The sequence below is a fragment of the Geotrypetes seraphini genome, chromosome 3, assembly GCF_902459505.1.
Source record: "Geotrypetes seraphini chromosome 3, aGeoSer1.1, whole genome shotgun sequence".
NCBI lineage: Eukaryota > Metazoa > Chordata > Amphibia > Gymnophiona > Dermophiidae > Geotrypetes > Geotrypetes seraphini.
Genome location: NC_047086.1, coordinates 45,357,214 through 45,376,867, shown reverse-complemented (window position 1 = coordinate 45,376,867; position 19,654 = coordinate 45,357,214). Strand labels below are relative to the sequence as shown.

The 19,654-nt window shown below is 41.0% G+C and overlaps 1 protein-coding gene across 2 annotated transcripts in view; it reads left to right on the top strand.

Moving 5' to 3' along the window:
• MEI4 (meiotic double-stranded break formation protein 4) overlaps nt 1–16,605 on the top strand; it is a 72,679-nt gene extending 56,074 nt beyond the window's left edge. Inside the window, exons 4-5 of one of the 2 annotated variants that reach the window (XM_033936087.1) lie at nt 8,987–9,118; nt 15,443–16,605. In XM_033936087.1, coding sequence (XP_033791978.1) covers nt 8,987–9,118; nt 15,443–15,700 — 390 coding nt within the window. In that variant the 3' untranslated portion in view covers nt 15,701–16,605. The remainder of the gene's footprint in view (nt 1–8,986; nt 9,119–15,442) is intronic. The other variant, XM_033936086.1, reaches the window with a different exon arrangement.
• Nucleotides 16,606–19,654: the final 3,049 nt, after the last annotated feature.

The window sequence follows — 19,654 nt, the reverse complement described above, 5'->3', positions numbered from 1 at the left end:
GGTTAAGGGGCTGGAGGAGTTGCCGTACATTGAGAGATTAGAGAAACTGGGCCTTTTCTCTCTTGAAAAGAGGAGACAGAAGGGACATGATCAAACCATTCAAGATAATGAAGGGAATAGACTTAGTAGATAAAGACAGGTTGTTCACCTCTCCAAGGTAGAGAAAACGAGAGGGCACTCTCTAAAGTTAAAAGGGGATAGACTTTGTACAAATGTAAGGAAGTTCTTCTTCACCCAGAGATTGGTAGAAAACTAGAACTCTGTTCCGGAGGCTGTTATAGGGGAAACACGCTCCAGGGATTCAAGACAAAGTTAGACAAGTTCCTGCTGAACCAGAACGTACGCAGGTAAGGCTAGTCTCAGTTAGGCCACTGGTCTTTGACCTAAGGGCCGTTGCGTGAGCGGACTGTTGGGCACGATGGACCATTGGTCTGGCCCAGCAGCAGCAATTCTTATGTTCTTATTCTAAATGAAGTCTCACCAGGTTTTTATACAGGGGCATCAATACCTTCTTTTTTTACTAGCCATATCTCTCACTATGCACACTAGCATTTTTCTAGCTTTTGCCATCGCCTTTTCAACCTTTTTAGTCACCTTAAGATCATCACATACTATCACACCCAAGTCCTGCTTCTCTTTCATTCATTAAAATTTGTTCACTCAAATTCTTCACTCCCTATACTGTATCATTCCCTCAGGGTTTTGCAGCCCAAATGCACAACCTTGCATTTCTAAGCATTAAATCTTAACTGCCAAATTTCAGAGCATTCTTCAAGCTTCACTAGGTTTTTCCTTATGTTATTCACACTATCAGGGGTGTCTACTCTATTGTAGATTTTAGTATCATCCACAAAGAGGCAAATCTTATACAAAAGCCCTTCAGCAATATTGTTTACAAAAATGTTAAACGAACAGGCTAAAAAACACAAGAATTGTCATACTGAGACAGACTGAAGGTCCTGTTTAGTGGTTAATCCAGGTCACACATACCTGGTAAGATTTTATGCTATTATCCTAGAAATATTTTCCCAAATCCATCTTAATGGCTGATAGACTTTTCTTTTAGAAAATTATCCAAACCTTTTTTAAACCCTGCTAACTGCTTTCACCACATTCTCTGGTAGTGAATTTCAGAGCTTAATTATACTCGTACACTGAGTGAAGAAATATTTTCTAAGGTTTGTTTTAAATTTATAATTTAGTCATAACATGCAACTCAAAAGGTAGTGTGGCCTTGGAAGGGACGAGCAGGTCAGGGTCATTCTTAGAAAATAAGCACAGTTTTATAGAATACTTGGATTTATGCGCCTAAATGCCAGTGATTGGGCATGAGAATTTACCGTACTTTTTGCTCCATAAGATGCACTTTTTCCCTCAAAAGGTAGGTTGGAAAAAAGGGTGTGAATAACTAAACCAATACACATTCACAGCCCCATTACCTTAGATCAGGGTTTCTCGGCCGCCGCCGCCGCCGCCACTACTGCTGCTACTCGTCACCCGCCGCCGCAAGTAGAGGAAGGGAAAGGCCAAGCGGGTGCAGCGATTGCACGCTGCCGGCCCAGAAGCCTTACCCCCAACATCAATTCTGACGTCAGAGGAAAGGTTTCTGGATTGGCAGCGTGCAATCGCTGCACCCGCCTGGCCCTCGCCAGAAATCCGTTCTGTGCCAGAACCCCGCTCGTCCCTCGCTCTCAGGCCGCAGCAAGTCCATGGCTTTCGGTGCCACAGTGACGAGTCTGACCCGCTGCTGAACCAGGCGTGTCCCCCCCCCCCTTAACACTGTCTAATTTGGGGTGCCATTTACTGAATCTGACTCTTAATATGTGGGGTACAGAGGTGTTGATAATCTACTTGAGATTGGCCTGCTTGGAGGAGATTTGTAGGGCTTTGACACAGTATGTTCACATCTCACTATTGTTTAGAACATGACTTCAGATATGATGAGTTTGTTCAGTTGGTCTTGAAGAATCTATTTAGGGATTAGGCTCCATTCACCCTAGGCACATTTTTTTTTTCTGACTGCCTTCCAAATAAGAAATTTAAAACACTATAAAATTGAAAAGGCTTTTTTTTTTCCATGAGAAGTGTATTTGATATATATTGAAGCAACTTGTGTTTTGTTTTGTCTTTTTATCTCTTCTGCCTAAAGGCAACCTTCTGGCAACTGTTATAAATAGTCACTATGTACCTTTACAGAAAAATTCCAACAGATCTTAATCAACTGTTATTGAAACTCAATAAATTCAATAATGACTATTGCTTTCATTCTGACACTGTATTGAACAATGCGATGATTGGGTGGTGAGGCGGTACATTCGCCTTCATGTCTCTGAGCATAAGTTTCAAAAACAGTTGATTAAGATCTGTTGGAATTTTTCTGTAAAGGTACATAGAGTGACTATTTATAACAGTTGTCATATCCTTTTTTAGTCACTCAACATTAGTACTTGGGTTGAGTTATTTGCCCTTTTCTTTATTTTTGATAAAGGCAACCTTCTAGCTAAGGAGTCCATCTGTAAGAACTTTAGAAACAAAAAGTTACCTGTAGCAGGTGTTCTGCTTGGGCAATTTGATGCAAGGCCTCACATTCTCAAACATCTCTATAAGGCGTCATCTTTATTGAGAGACTGAAAGCCTGTCTAATGTGACAGCAATAAGCAGGAAAGTGCCTATTTCTCAATAGTTTCTAGTCAATCTCTATGCTCGCTCAGTTGGATCTTGTCAACCATCTGTGAGGACATTTATCCTGCTGTATATGAAGAATGCCTGCTACAGATAAGTAATTTGGTTGTCCTGGCTCTAGATAACTATGAAGTATGATACATTGGAATAGCCTCCTTTGGCTTTGAAAACCAAAGTTTTCCATTTGAAACATTTTATTCCTATAATTTTCAAATCCTCTGGGGTGTGGTCTAAGATTTGGTGTTACTTATCCAAATCTGCCATTGGTATGGGATAAGTATCCACATATGATATGTTGTTAGAAAAATCTCTCTGGCTCCCAGTCACTCATAGAATTACTTTCAAAATTTTACTTTTATCATTTAAAACCCTGTCCTCAAAAGAACCACTATCTCGCATTCATTTTGGTCTATGAATCAAAAGTAAAAATAATACGGCATGACAATAAGATATTTTCTCCGTGATTGCGCCTCAGCTCTATGACTGTGCCTCAGCTCTGGAACGCTATGCCGACGTACTTAAGAGAGGAAGAAAATGTGGCGCGTTTCAAAAATAACTTGAAAAGCTTTTTATTTAAAGATGCCTACAGCCTATAAGTCCTTTTAAACGGATAGCACTGCACTCTTTTTTGCTTTTTACCACCACATCCTTATTCCATATAAGAGTATGTTACCTCTTTTTCCTCTAAAAGCAGATTGTAGTTCTATCCCCTCTACCCTTGTGTACCAGTTAGTTTGTGTATTTGTATTGTTCATCTCATGTATTGTTAACAAATCATCATTTGTATGTCTTTTTATGCTTTTTTAAAATTAATTGTATTTCACTTAGTAAAAAAGATAAGCGATCAAATCAAATTTTAATAAAAACTTGAAACCTTGTTTCTAGAGGCCCTAAGGTTCTGTCTGTCTTAGGAGTTTCAAAGATCTCAGGCTCTATTAGCATGGTAGGGCCTTTAGAATCTAAAGGTCCTACCATGCAAATATGCCTGACTTCTTTCTTACCTAGACCCTTCTAGAAAAAGGGATGGTTGGGGGTTTTTTTACACTTCAATAATAACGGTAGGAAGCCTAAAAAATAAAGTAGGAGAATTAGAGTATATAGCACTGAATGGTGAGGTAGATATAATATAATAGGCATCTCAGAAACCTGGTGGACGGAGGGCAATCAATGGGAGTAGATCAAATTGGAGGGAGGGTTGCGCTATATTTTAAACAGGGAATTGAATCAAATAAAATAAACATTCTGCATGACATAGATAGCAGTGTAGAATCTATATGGATAGAAATTCCATGTGTGAAGGGAAGGAATATAAAGGTAGGGTTATACTCCCGTCCCCCAGGACAAAATGAGCAGATAGATGAAGAAATGTTTTCAGAGATTAGGAAAGCTGGAGAATTGGGTGACTCACACACAGAGTAGAGGAAAAAACCTTCAGTTTGGCTTCATAGGTTAAAAAAACTTCACTTTCGTGACGCTTTACAGCAATTGGCGATTTTTGGTGAACTAGACTGGTTTTGTTCTACATTTTTTGTGGCATTTTTCCTAACACTTTATTACCATGGACCCCTGACGAAGGTTTGTCCGAAACACGGACCGTGTTGAGACCCTTGTTTGGTAAAAGGTGTTTTATTTCAATAGATTTTTATTGTCACAATAAATTTTGCCTGCATCTTTTTTGCTATAGTACATGATACTTGATAACCATGGGTTGTTAGTTTAGATTGTTGATGCTCTCTGTATTTAATCAAGTCCTCCCATGGATTAAACATTGCTCTCACAATTCCTGAAGGATATCCTCTAGATAGCAGTTTATTTTGTAATACATCTGATTGGTACTACATATCCTTAGATACCTCAAGAATTGCGCAAAGGTGATATTTTCCTTCATTGGTTAAGGATCAAGCTGGAGAACGCCAACAATGAGTTCCTGTCCATTTCCTTAGAGTGTACTGACGTATCAAACTGAGACGCCGTGATCTTGACCACTACATCCAAAAAAGTGATTCTACTCTCATCATAATGTACTTCCAGCTTGATGTTCTCATGGCATAAATTCAGATACTGAGTAAACTCCTGTAGAAGGTCTAAAGGCCTAGTCCATAAGCAGAGGATAAGGTTATAGTGGAGAGACTAAACAAATTCTTTATTTTGGTCTTTACGGAAGAAGTTGTAAAAGATCTAGCTGAACCAGAAATTATTTTCAAAGGTGATGATGTGGAGAAACTGAAACAAATCTCGGAAGATATACTAAGCCAAATCAACAAGTTAAAAAGTGATAAATCACCTGGACTGGATGGTATACATCAGAGGGTGCTAAATTAACTCAAACATGAAATTGCAAACCTGCTGTTGGTGATCTGTAACCTGTCACTAAAATTGGCTGTAGTACCTGATTTAATACCAATATGCCTCATAGTAAGCGCAAGGGCATTCTCCGAGCAGACCCCACCAAGCTCGGGCAATTACAGATGGACCGGTTTCTCACGAGCTCACCGGTCTTTTTTGGAGGGGGAAACTTACCCGCTGTAGCACCGACGGATGGAGACGCCGGAGCCATGGGACTCGAGACATCGCTTTCCCCTCAAGCAGCCAGGCTACCACCGAATCCGGCGCAGGACTGCGAGGAGCGCGGGATTGCTGAGAACCTGAGCAGTTCGATGCTGTCTTGCGGTGGGGGTGACCACGCAGCCCAGGACGCCGAGTCAACATCGATTTTAGGAGCGGAGAGAACCGACTCCTCAGAAGTGACTCTGAACAATATTTGGAAAGTGCTTCAGAGACTCGAAGCTGCAGCTACAAAATCAGCAGACGATACTTCAAAAGTTGTGAGTAAACTTGATGACTTGTCTAATTTAGTCCAAAATAACCAATTAGAAACAACGAGGAAATTCGATCAAGTGAATAAAGAAATATCCTCATTACAAGCTATTTCAGCTAATATGATTAAGGACAGAACTGTTATTCAGAATAAAATAGAGCAACTGGAAAACTTCAATAGAAGATTGAATTTAAGGGTATTAAATTTTCCTAAACTTTCTGTTTCTTCACCAATTGAAGTTTTCAAAAAATACCTTATGGAAAATCTTAAAATTCCTCAAGAATTGATTCCACCTATAAATAAGATATACTATCTTCCTAGAAGACCAGAAAACAATACTGACAAACAGTTGGATAAACCACAGGAATTGGATCTAAAAGATATTACTGGGATATTAGAAACTTCACAGGAAGAGATTCAGTACCGTGGTACTCTCTTAGTTTCATTGGTCTTTGAACAAGACTTAAATATGATTATGAAAACTTTTTTTCGTTTTTCCCAGAATTTATTTTTGGGAGAAAAAATATGGATTTTTCCTGATGTTACAAAATCTACTCAGGAACGTAGGAAATTATTTCTAAATATGAGAGACGAAACATTAAAATTGGGAGCTACTTTCTTGTTAAGCTATCCATGTAAGTGTCTGATTCGATATGCTGGTACTAAATATGTATACTTTATGCCGGAGCAGCTTCGTATCTTTCTGGACACTAAAAAGTTTACATAAGTGTGATGGCTGTAATTTTATTTTTTGACTGGTTTGAATCATGTTAAGCCTTTTTCCTTTTAATTAATTACATAGGTTGAGAACTCCCTTTCTCTTTATATCTTGTCCTGTTAGGAGGTTATTGTGGTCTAAGAAAGGATAAATTATTCACAACATTGAAATTATTGTTATTTTATTTTATGTTATCTTATTAAGAATTACTGGATTATGTTGTGTAACAAATGGATAATTTTCTTGTATGTATTTTCTCTGATTTGCTGTAACAAGAGGATTCTTGTGTTAAATTTTGAAATTTATAAATAAATAATTAAAAAAAAAAATAAAAAGTATGGTTAACAAGACAAAGAATGTTACAATGCCTCTGTATCACTCCATGGTGTGACCTCATCTGGAGTATTGAGGTCAATTCTGGTCTCCTTATCTCAAGAAAGATATAGCAGCACTAGAAAAGGTTCAAAGAAGAGCGACCAAGATGATAAAGTGGATGAAACTCCTCTCGTATGAATAAAAACTAAAACATGTAGGGCTCTTCAGCTTGGAAAAGAGATGGTTGAGGGGAGATATGATTAGCGCGACCATTTAATTTTTTTATCAAAACGGGACATCTATTAATTTTCAGTCACGCCCTAGCCCTTCCCCCAATCCCACCCCCAATTTCTTCCATTCATTTTTCATGTACACATAATATTTTAATTCATAATGGTAACCATAAATTTTTTTTTAAAAACCCACAAAGCACACTGTACGCAAAGAAAATGTTAAGTATCATTTACCGTATTTTTAGCTCCATAAGACGCACCCTAGATTTAGAGGAGGAAAACAAGAAAAAAAACATTCTGAACCAAATCCTCCCTGCCAGGCTCTGCATCCTGACCCCCCTCCCTTCCAGGCTCTGTACACTGCCCTCCCCCCGGTGGCCTAGTGACAGGCAGGCAGGCCTAGTGGCAGACAGGTAGGCCCCACACAGTCCCCATTGTAAATCATCCCCCATAGCACCATGTGCCCCCAGTACCTTAAATCATCTCCTATACCCCACATGCCCCACAGTACCTTAAATCATCCCCCACGTACCCCCAATACCTTTTTTTAATCATTCTCCCTGTACCTTTAATCATCCCCCCTCCGGTACCTTTTTTAATTCCTCCCATCTTTACCAGCCAGTGGCGTACAGACCAGAAGCGCAGAGATCAGGAGCAAGTCCTCCGCGTTCCTGCCTGGGCCCACACCAATCTCCAAATGGCTGGTCAGTTCTCACGAGAGCTGACTAGCCATTCGGAGATCGGCGCAGGCCCAGGCAGGAGCGCAGAGGGCTTGCTCTTGATCTCCGTTTCTGGCCAGGAAATTCACTAGACCACCAGGTATGACGGCAGCATGCGGATTGGTAGGATTAAAGTTGCAGAAGTGGTGGGTTTTTTTTTAAATATGTGGCGGCGGGGGTGGTGGTTTAAAAATATGCGGCGGCAGCAGGGGGGTTAAAATATGCAGTGGCGGTACCAGCAGGCTTAAATGTGTATCTTCGCTTCATTAGACGCACTTACATTTCCACCCCCTTTTTGGGGGTGGAAAAAATGTGTCATATGGAGTGAAAAATATGGTATATTTGGGGGGATTTCAAAGATGTCAAGGCAGATGACTTTAAAATATGCAATGTCACCTCAGTAACTATAGAAAAATAGTCAAATATAGTGCAAAATATAGACAGCAGAAATAAATTCTCAAAACTGACACATTTTGATCACTAAAAAAAAAAATTATTTTTCCTACCTTTGTTGTCTGGTGATTTTCATGAGTCTCTGGTTGACCTTTCTTTCTTATCCAACATTTCTTTCACAATCCAGCCCCATCCCCTTTAGGTCCAGGTCTCTCTCTCTTTTCGCTCTGTTACCCTCCCAAGATCCAACTAGGTCTCCCTCCTCTGTTATGAACTTGCATCTCTCTGCTCTTCCTCAGGGTCTCTCCCCCTCTGTCTGCACCTCGCATAGTCCTGCATCTGCCGCCTGTCTTTCCTCTTTGGTCCAGGCCTTTCTCTCTAGTCTTTTTTTCTGTTTACAACCCCCCCTTTCTCTGCCTCTTTCTCTCCTTCCATCCTCCCTCCCTCCTTCCTATGTCCCCTTCACTGCCTTCCAGCCTTTGTCCCACCCCCTCTCCCGAAGCCAGCAAGCCTACCTCCCTCCATGTCGCACCAAAGTCAGCCTGCCTGTCTGCCTCCCTCCCTTCAGTGCCGAAGCTGGCCTACCATCGATTCAAACACCCAGCCCCCGCTGCTGCTTCCTGCCCGCCGCCGTTGCAACTGAAGGAAAGGAAGGTCCAGGCACCAGCCCACAAGCCTTCCTGACGTCAATTCTGATGTCTGAGAGGAAGTTTCAGGCCCTTCCCTTGTTTAAAAGCAGACCCACCTTTTTGATATAGCTTTCAATCCTTTACCCTACTCCTCTGCCCTCCAACCCAGCCCGCTAATTAACTGTTCCCCTTAACTATATCCATGATTTCTTGTTTGTCTGTCTTGCCTGTTTAGATTGTAAGCTTTATCGAGCAGGGACTATTTCTTACTCTTTGTGACTCTGTACATGTGCATCGGGTAGCGCTTTAGAAATAATAGTAGTAGTAGTAGAACCATTATGCCATAATAAATATGCATCTATATGATGCCACCCGTTTCTGGTGTTTTAAGAGAGAATTTATTTGAGCATTTTTAATGAATATGTTCTAATAAAAATAAGATGACAACATTGATATTTTTTTTTCTTTTTTATAAACAGTTTCAGTTGCAACACAACATCATTAATTGTCTTGTTGTGCTGGGAAGATGCAGCTTATTAAAAAAACACATGGTAGAGCTACTTTTCTGTGAAATAAACCATTTTGCTGATGAGTTGTTACATACATGCCAGGTAATAAAAATATTTAAAATACAGTACATCTGTCCTGTAGCATGGAAATCAGAATGACTTTTTAAAAATATAGGGGTCCTTTTATTAAGGTACGCTAACTGATTTAGCGCATGCTAAATGCCAAGATGCCATATGATATAATGGATGCCTTAGCATTTAGCACGTGCTAAATTGGTTAGCGCACCTTAAGGACCCCATACTGTTGAGTCTTTTTCTAATGTCAATTAGTACATTAAAAAATTTTAAAGTGTATATTTGAAACATTCTGTTCTGAAATCTATTTTTTGGCACAAATATGTGAACCGAAATTTAGGGTGTATGTTAGGATAGTTTTGTTACACATTGGAAACCACAAATTAGACTAGGTTGTTACGAGACTAACAATTTAGTTTTATCTTGTGGTTTTGTTTTATGTTAAAAACTAAGCTGTTTGTGGATGCTTATTTCTAGAACCACTTCAGCTGAAGTTAATCTTTTTGTTCCTTTTGGAAACAGCTTCATTTCTTTTGTATATGATTTGAAAATCTTCAAAGACTTCAGCGGATCCAGAACACTGCGGCTAGGTTGATCTTCTCAAAAAGCAAATTCGATCATGTTTCCCCGCTTCTGTCAAAAGTTCACTGGCTTCCGGTGATTTCCGGTGATTAAATGTACCTGCCTAATTTTCAAGATCCTACATGGCATTCTTCCTCCCCTAATCCCACTATTCTGGAATTCTTCGAGACCTACCAGACACTACCAGATCCGCCCACAAACTCAAACTATCTTTACCCTCGTTAAACGGCATCATGTATGCAGGTAAATTAGGGAAATCCCTTTTCTTCAAATTCACTGAGCTTTGGAATGACCTCCCTGCCCCGCTGCGGAACCTAGGCTCATTCCAATTATTCCGAAAGCATCTGAAAACCTGGCTTTTCTCCAAAACGTAAAGCTATCTATTTAAAATGTAAACCTAGCTATCCTCTTCTTAACCTCTAATTTCTTATTATGTCCTTCCCTCATTTATTGAATTACCTGTAAACTGTGCCGAGCTCTATCTTTATGGAGATGATGCAGTATACAAACTTAAGGTTTGGTTTAGTTTAGTTTAGAAACATGTTGGCAGGTAAAGGCCAAATGGCCCATCCAGTCTGCCCACCCTCAGTAACCTCTCTCTAAGAGATCCCACGTGCCTATCCCAGGTTTTCTTGAAATCAGACACAGTCTCTTATCTCCACCACCTCTACCGGGAGACTGTTCCACGCATCTACCACCCTTAAATTACTCCTGTGCCTATCACCTCTTAACTTCATCCTATGCCCTCTCATTCTAGAGCTTCTTTTCAATTGAAAGAGACTTCACTCATTCGCATTTACGCCACATAGGTATTTAAAAGTCTCTATCATATTTCCCCTCTCCCGCCTTTCCTCCAAAGTATACAGATTGAGATCTTTAAATTTGTCCCATACGCCTTTTCACGAAGACCACACACCATTTAAGTAGCCTTCCTCTGGACCGACTCCATCCTTATATCTTTTTGAAGGTGCAGCCTCCAGAATTGTACACAATTTTCTAAATGAGGTCTCACCAAAATCTTATATAGGGGCATCAATACCTCCTTTTTCCGACTGGCTATACCTCTGCCTGTGCAACCTAACATCCTTCTAGCTTCTAGATCAAATGTGCCGGCCAAGAATTGGAAAGGGAAGAGAGGAGGAGTTTGGAGAGGGCGAAAAAAAAAAAAAAAAAGAAATGCTGGACAATGTGGATAAAGGGGTATATAACAGACTAATAGAAAGGAACAGAGATGGGAATGTCAAATACAGGTGTTGCTATCTTGAAGTTTCCACAGGTTGGTAGATATGGAAGCCAGGGGAGGGGGTTAGAATGAAAGTTAGCATGGGGTATCTTAACGCCCCTCTCTCCATCCTTGCTTCCAAATAAGTCCAAATTAGCTGCAAAAAAAGGTTATTGTAACATGAGCCTCCATTTATACAATATGATTTGATTTTTCCATTCTATAATGTTCTGATTTCCTACTTCACTGATTTTTAGTCTGATACTATTGGGGAAAAAAAATCTCTTATGAATATGCTTTTCACATCTTGTGCTTTATCTATATCAAATTGTCTTGTTCCATTTCTAATATCCTTCTATGTCTGTTCTTTATTTCCTGTTTTCTTAAGCTTTATAAAATAATTTTTCTCAACTCATTGCACATATATCTTTCCTTTACCTTCCCTTCCCACACTTCCAATTGCTTTTTTGTATAACCTTGGGTCCACTGTATCTATCCTTTGACTGCTCATTCCTTGAGGAGGCAGGGTTAGTACACCTTTTAGGTTTCTGGATTTTGGTTTATAAGATTGAGCTCTTTAGTATGTGAAATCAGGTTTCTGGGAAAGGGTGGATGGGTGGCATCAAAAGAGACACCACACACTCCCCCCCCCTCCCCCACCCTGTACCCTAGAAATCACCAGAGAACAGACTGTATTCAGTAACGAACAGTGTTACTGGAATATAGAAACATGATGGCAGATAAAGACCAAATGGCCCATCCAATCTGCTCATCCGCAGTAACCATTATCTCTTCCTCTTTCTAAGAGATCTCACGTACCTATCCCAGGCTTTCTTGAATTCAGACACAGTCTCTGTCTCTACCACCTCTTCCAGAAGACTGTTCCACACATCTACCACCCTTTCTGTAAAAAAGTATTTCCTTAGATTACTCCTGAGCCTATCACCTCTTTACTTCATCCTATGCCCTCTCATTCCAGAGCTTCCTTTCAAATTAAAGAGATTCGACTCATGCGCATTTATGCCACATAGGTATTTGAATGTCTCTTATCATATCTCCCCTCTCCTGCCTTTCCTCCAAAGTATATAGATTGAGATTTTTAAGTCTGTCCACATACGCCTTATCACGAAGGCCACACACCATTTTAGTAGCCTTCCTCTGGACTGACTTCATCCTTTTTTTATCATTTTGAAGGTGCAGCATCCAGAATTGTACACAATATTCTAAATGAGGTTTCACCAGAGTCTTATACAGGAATATCAATAACTCCTTTTTCCTACTGGCCATACTTCTCCCTACTGCACCCTAGCATCCTAGCTTTCGCTGTCACCCTTTCAACCTGTTTGGCCACCTTAAGATCATCACATACAATCACACCCAAGTCTTGCTCTTCCGTCATGCATATAAGTCCTTCATCCCCTAAACTGTACCGTTCCTTCGAGTTTTTGCAGCCCAAATGCATGACATTGCATTTCTTAACATTAAATTTTAGCTGCCAAATTTCAGACCATCTTCAAGCTTCGCTAGGTCTTTCTTCACGTTATTCACACCATCCGGCGTGTCTACTCTATTGCAGATTTTGGTTTTGACCTCAAAGAGGCAAATCTTACCTGACAATCCTTTAGCAATATCATTTATAAAAATGGTAAAAAGAACAGGCCCAAGAACAGAAACTTGAAGCACACCACTGGTAACATCCCTTTCCTCAGAGTGATCTCCATTGATCAATAACCTCTGTCACCTTCCACTCAACCGGTTCCTGACTTAACTCGTCACTTTGGGACCCATCCCAAGGGCACTCCGTTTATTTATTAGATGTCTGTATGGAATACTGTCAAAGGCTTTGCTAAAATCTAAATACACCACATCTAGCGCACATCCTCTATCCAAGAACAAGAGGGCATTCGGAAAAGTTGAAAGGGGACAGATTCAAAACGTATGCTAGGAAGTTCTTCTTTACCCAATGTGTGGTGGACACCTGGAATGCGCTTCCAGAGAGTGTAATAGGGCAGAGTACGCTACTGGGGTTCAAGAAAGGATTGGACAATTTCCTGCTGGAAAAAGGGATAGAGAGGTATAGATAGAGGATTACTGCACAGGTCCTAGACCTGTTGGGCCGCCATGTGAGTGGACTGCTGGGCCCGATGGACCTCAGGTCTGACCCAGCAGAGGCATTGCTTATGTTCTTATATTCATTTCTCTAGTCACCCAGTCAAATAAATTAATCATATTTGTCTGACAAGACCTACCTCTAATGAATCCATGTTGCCTCCGGTCCTGTAATCTACAAGATTCCGGAAACTTGACCATTCTCTGTTTTAAAAGTGTATCCATTAATTTTCTTACCACAGAAGTCAAACTTACTGGCCTGTAATTCTCTACTTCCACTTTTATGGAGAGGGACCACATCCGCCCTTCTCCAGTCCTCTGATACTACTCCCGACTCTAGAGACTCATTGAAAAGGTCAGTTAGCGGAGCTACCAGAACTTCCCTAAGTTCTTTTAGCACCCTCGGATGTACACCATCTGGCCCCATCACTCTGTCTACCTTTATTTTAGCTAGCTCCTCACGAACACAACCTCTGAAAATCAATCATAGTCTATTACTCCTCCATCCCTATTCACATTCGTCTTCTGTGGTCCCGCTCCCAGCGCTTCAGCCATGAACACAGAACAGAAATATTTATTAAGCAATTTGGCCTTTTCTTTATTAGCTTCTACATATTCCTCCCCTTCACTTTTGAGTCTCACAATGCTACTTTTGCACTTCTTCCCATCACTAATATATCTAAAAAAATGTCTTGTCTCCCCGTTTTACCTTGTCAGCTATTTTTTCTTCCATTTTGTTTTCCTGACTACACGACCAGCCTCTCTTAAATTTTCCACACATTTTTGTCTGTCTTCCTCTTTCTGCAATCTTTTTTAGTTTATGATAGCTAACCTCTTATTCCTTAACTACTCAGCTACTACTTTTGAGAACCAAAGTGGCCTTCATTTACTTTTACTTACTTGTCTAACATAAAGGTTTGTCACCCTAAAATCGCTCCTTTCAATTTTGCCCACCGCATTTCCACTCCTTCTAGATGTTCCCACCCAGACAACAATTCCTTGACATAAACCCGCATCCGAACAAAGTTAGTTTTTAAAAAGTCTAGATCCTTTGCTTTTTAATGAGCCCTCTCTATACCCATCTTAATATTAAACCGTATCATGCAATGATCACTGGATGCCAGATGATCACCCACTGTAACATCAGAAACACTTTCCCCGTTTGTAAGCACTAAGTCCACGCTCCTGTCTCTTGACCCTTTCTTCTTCCTTCTCCTTTCTCTCTCTCTGTCTGTACCACTCTCCTTCCTCCTCTCTCTTCTCCTCTACTCTCTCTTTCTCTTCTATTCTCTCCTCTCACCCCTTTCTATTTTTATATCTTCTTTACTGTAATTAGCTCTCTTCCTCTATAACTCCTAACTCCTACAAAGAAACATTTCTCCATGGGTAGTGCTGTATAGGCACATCACAAGAAAATCATTTCACCACCGCGGTGCCATCTTTACGTCATGGTTAATGTTCTCCAAATCCGGTCATACAGAAGATGTTTGCATGTTTGACATGTGGCAACATTTACCAGTGAACAATAACACCTTCTGTAGACTCCGATTCCCAGATGTTTATCTCAGTGATTTTTGAAACATGCCATATATTTTAGATGTTTTTTGATTATTGCTGTTAGATTTTGGACATCTTCCAGGCGATATCTAACTTCAGATTTAAACATCATATCAAAAATGTCCCTCCACATCTGTAAAATTTCACATGGGATAATCTTAGAGGATCCTTGGTCATGAGGAAGTGAAGGTGAAGGGGATGTATTTATCATTTTGTTTATTTATTGAATTATAAAAAAATTGATAGTTTGCCTAACACTGAAAGCATCAAGGCATTAGTAATGTATAATTAGGGATACCAGACGACCAGGGAAACCTGGACATGTCCTCATTTTAGAGGACTGTCCGGTCTACCGGACAGACTTGCCAAAGCCTGGCATTTGTCCAGGTTTTAGAAAGCCCTTACAAGCTGTGGCCACACCTGGAGAACCTCTGAGCATGCGTGGGTGATGTCACACACATCTGCACATGCTTCAGGCCCTCCAGATGCAGCCAGAGCTCATCACAAAGAGAGGAGGCTTTCTGGGGGTGTGATTGGAGGGCTGAACTGGGCGGGGATGTGTCCAGGGTTTTCTTTTTTAAAATATGGTAACCCTAGTATAAAATACAAATTAAAATTAAATACACACAAACTAAATATGAAAAATGTGTTTGCATGTGCTGCAAGAAATTGCTTAGAATTTACTCTTCCTTTTACAAAGCCACAGTAGCAGTCTCCATGAGCAAACACTCCAACACCCATTAAATCCCTTTGGGCGTCAGAGTGATTACCACAGCAGCAGCTGATACCATGGCTTTGTAAAAGGAACCTTTGATTTTTAAGATGATCCCTTGTCTCTATTCATACTATCATTATCTTGTGTTTTCTGTTTTTAATTGTAGAATCAGACCAAGTATGACATCGCACGCTATGAGAATATATTCTCCCTGTGCATGGTATTGGAACAGATTATTCAAAGTGGAACTGAGGAAAAGAATACATCTAGCTCTAAATATGAAGAAATAAAGACATTTCTGCAGAAATTAGATCAGATTATTCTTAATTTATCTGACGAATTTCCACTGTTTTGTTTATATATATGGAGACTAGGAGTTCTTTTTAACTCGCACATGCAAACTGATAGAAACATGGAAACATGATGGCAGATAAAGGCCAAATGGCCCGTCTAGTCTGTTGATCCGCAATATTTATACAGCAACATTTTCAGGATTTTTTGAAGTGAAGAAGTCGGGGTTTTCACTCAGCTTATCATGCTTCATGAACTTCTAAATGCTTAATGGATGGTCATTAAATAGCATAATATAAACTAATTTTATTGCATGACACCTAAATGTGCAGGCCATGTAGTTAGCTGTTTTGGAGTATTATAGGAACACATTTGGGGTCCTTTTACTAAGCTGCAGTAAGCACTATTGCATGTTTACCGCAATTTGAAAAACAGTAACATAGAGCAAGCTCAGGCATCCTGTGTTAATTTCGGGATTGGCATGTGCTATCCAAGTACTAAAAAATAAAATTTATATTTTAGTGCTGGGGTGGCGAATGGACACAGCTATGCTAATCAGTTAACACATGGGCATTGTGACATGCTAATTGATTAGCATAGTGTGTGAGCCCATACCACCTACAAAATAAGTGATAAGAGCTCATGTATTAACGGCAACACACACTAAAGGGGAAATTAGCACATGTCCATTATTGGAAAAATAGAAAAATCTGCCTTTTACCTGCAGCGCTAAAAGTAGCCTCAGTGCATAGGAAAGACCCACTTTGGGGCAATTGCAGGCTACTTTTTAGCACTGCTTTATAAAGGGTCCCATAGACACCTAAAATAGCAACCCAAAACATGCTAAAGTTCTGGCTACAATACATCTGCAGACATTTTCAGTCACTCAGAAGCAGATGAAAAGGTGCCTAGCTGAAGCATACACATAGATGCATATTTTATAATCTAAGAGCATACCCGTCTCCCTCAATATTCGCGGGGGTTAGGGGCAGAGCCGGCCCGCGAATATTAAAAAAATGTGAATAATATTCGGGATGGTTCTAACCCACCCCCGCCTTCCCCTGGAATCCCAGACCTTACCTTAAGCCCTCCCCGGAACCGTTCCTGGTGGTCTAGCGGGCTTATCTTCCTACGCTCCTGCCCCATGCAGATCACTCACAGCAGCCATTTCCTATGAGTGATCTGCACAGGGCAGGAGCATAGGAAGATTGCTTCTACCCTGAAAGCCCGCTAGACCACCAGGTAAGGTTCCGGGGCGTCTCAGAGGGCTTAAAAATAGCCCAAAAAATTAAAATCGCTTTTTTAAAAACAAATCGCAAATAACTGAAACTGCGGATTCGGAGGGAGAAGTGTATTTCACAATTCTGCCCATAGGCCACCCAAAAACCTCTCAAAAAGACACCTAAAGCCATCTCACATACAAATGCATGTCTATGAAATTGTGCATTTGTATGCAGTGTATTAGGAGGATTTTTATACACATATACATGAGCAGAAAGTCCTCTTTTAATTGGATAAATAAACGAGTGCAGTAAGGATGGTATTCTGAACCATAGAGTAATCCATCTATGCTCACGAACATATTGCAGAAGATGTGATAGGCCAGAGCACACTACAGGGTTTCAAGGAAAGTTTAGATAGGTTCCTAAAGGATGAGGGGATTGAGGGTTACAGATAGATGTAGAGGTAGGTTACAGAAATGGTCAGGAACCACTTCACAGGTCACAGACCTGATGGGCCGCCGCGGGAGCGGACCGCTGGGCGCGATGGACCTCTGGTCTGACCCAGTGGTGGCAACTTCTTATGTCAGTCACAGCTTTTCAACTCTTCTCCTTCTCCATGATCTCTGCTGCCCTCTTCAGTTCTTCCTTCTGCAAGCAAGCACAAAGGTGTCTTTCTGATCTGCTCTGTTTATTTCTTTATTATTTTGCAGTGTTTTTTGGCATATTCACAGATTTTTCTCAATGTCAGGGATCCTGATTCAAAGGGACTGCTCTGCCTCCTCGTAATGGAGCAGATGTTTAAATCTAAGTCTACAGCTGGCAGGTGTATCCCTTGGGAATCTATACAGCTAGCTTGCTGAAGATTTGTAGAGCTCAGGGTTCCAGGCTCTAAGCACTTGCTCACTTCCTTGACTTGGTCAAGAGCTTGAGTGCAGGCTGTTAGGCATCAATAGCGGTCCACCTGGGCACTCCAGGTACCTGCTGCAGCTTTGCCCCCCCCCCCCCTTTCCACATTGTATGTCAGGGTAGAGCTCAGTCCGACCAAGGTCCAACTGGTTGCCCAAAGATTTCAGTGTGGGAACTGACCAGCAGTTTGAGGTAGAGAACCTCTCCAGATCCAGCTACACTTTAAGTGAACTGAAGCAGGCTGCTGCACCATTTCCCTAGCACATGATCTGTGAGTACAGGCTGTGACAGCTAATAAGGAAAATCAGGTGGGGGGGTATTGAAAAGTGTGTTTTGACTTTTTCTTATTTATTTATTAAAAATGTATATGCTACATACAACTATGCGGTTTACATATCACATACATAATATCTTACGTTCCCTGTGATTTCCACATGTAACATAGACATAACTGGACAACACCATTAACATCCCCCCTACACAAGATGTCAATATACCAAGTCAAATCAGATTTCAGCATTAGTTCAAACGATTCATTCCATGGTAGATGACAAAAACCATTTAGGTCTTTAGTCCTTTGCCTCTAAAATCCTATTTTTGTAATATTTTAGTCATCCCTGAAGTTTTGGAATCCATTTTTGGTGCCAAAACGGCTGTCTTGGATTTCAAAATTTTTTTCTAAGTTCTATAGCTTCTCCAAAACACCTTGTTTTGCCTCAAAACTGATAAGAGATGGAGTCTTCAAAACCCTAATGCCCTATTTTATGCCTTATTTGTTATATGGGTGGCTGAAGAGCACCTTAATGCTGCATGACATGGGAAGGAGGGGTGGGAGCTTCTGGTTTAGCCCCTCTTTAGTCTTCTACAGCCAGAGAAAAGAAAAAGGGTCCCATCGGGAGAAAAGAAACCCTTTCTGGAGCTCCAGGACAGCAGTCCTACATACCATAAGGGCAGATGTGTTACAGCTTAAGAAAAGGCAATTACTCTGTTATGTGGGAGCAGGAGAGTTGCCTACTCAGGTTTTTACCCCAGAGTTCAATAATATCCTCTGGCAGACTTATGCTAAAGGCAGAACTTTGTCTGTTAAGTCTGTTGGTGAGCAGACCAGTGCACAGACACCTCTTAATGCTCAGAGCACTTCTTCCCTGAGAATGGAGGCTATTCTTGAGTCTGATGGTCCATCATACAGGGACTCAGATGATGAGGGGGTCAGATTTAATCCCCTTATTGTCCCAAAGTGAGGCTTCCCTGGTGGGAGAGGTATCCTCTCATATGGAGGACCAGGAAGCGATATTGGCCTTAGACTAGGGAAAGATTCCCTCCTTTCACCAACTCTTTTAAGTCCTCGGTGTTACTGGAGATCATTACTGAGTCCCTTCGAGAATTAAAGATAGACTCCCTGCAAACCCCATCCTCACAGCATTCTCTTCTGAGTGGGGTCTGGGATCAACCCACATCTTTTCTGTGGCACCTGGACCTGAGTATTCCAGTTACAGAGCCCTGGGAGACCCCTGAAAGCTCCCTATAGGTGACTAAAAGCTGTATCCCATGGATCAGGAATTCCAACAACTGTTTACCCTTCCAAAGGTGGATTTCCTGGCAGCCCAGGTGACCAAACGTACTTCCCTGTCAAATGAGAGAGACATAGTTTTAAAGGATATGCAAAACTGCAGGCTCTAGCCTTAGGGATTAAGGCTGCAGCCACGGCCTCTTTAGTGGTGTGTGCCTGTCATTCCAGGTTACGAAGTCAGAACTTGGCAGAGGCTGTGCCTCTGCCGCAGCTTGTGTTAGCTGGAGTAGGCTATGTGGCAGATGTACTCTATATGATACAATCAGAGTCATGGTGAAAGGCTGCATATTCAATTTCTGCCCATTGTATACTTTGGATCAGACAATAGAATGGGTGATTCAGCCTCCAAAGCAATGCTGAGAAGGCTCCCGTTCAGGGGATAGATGCT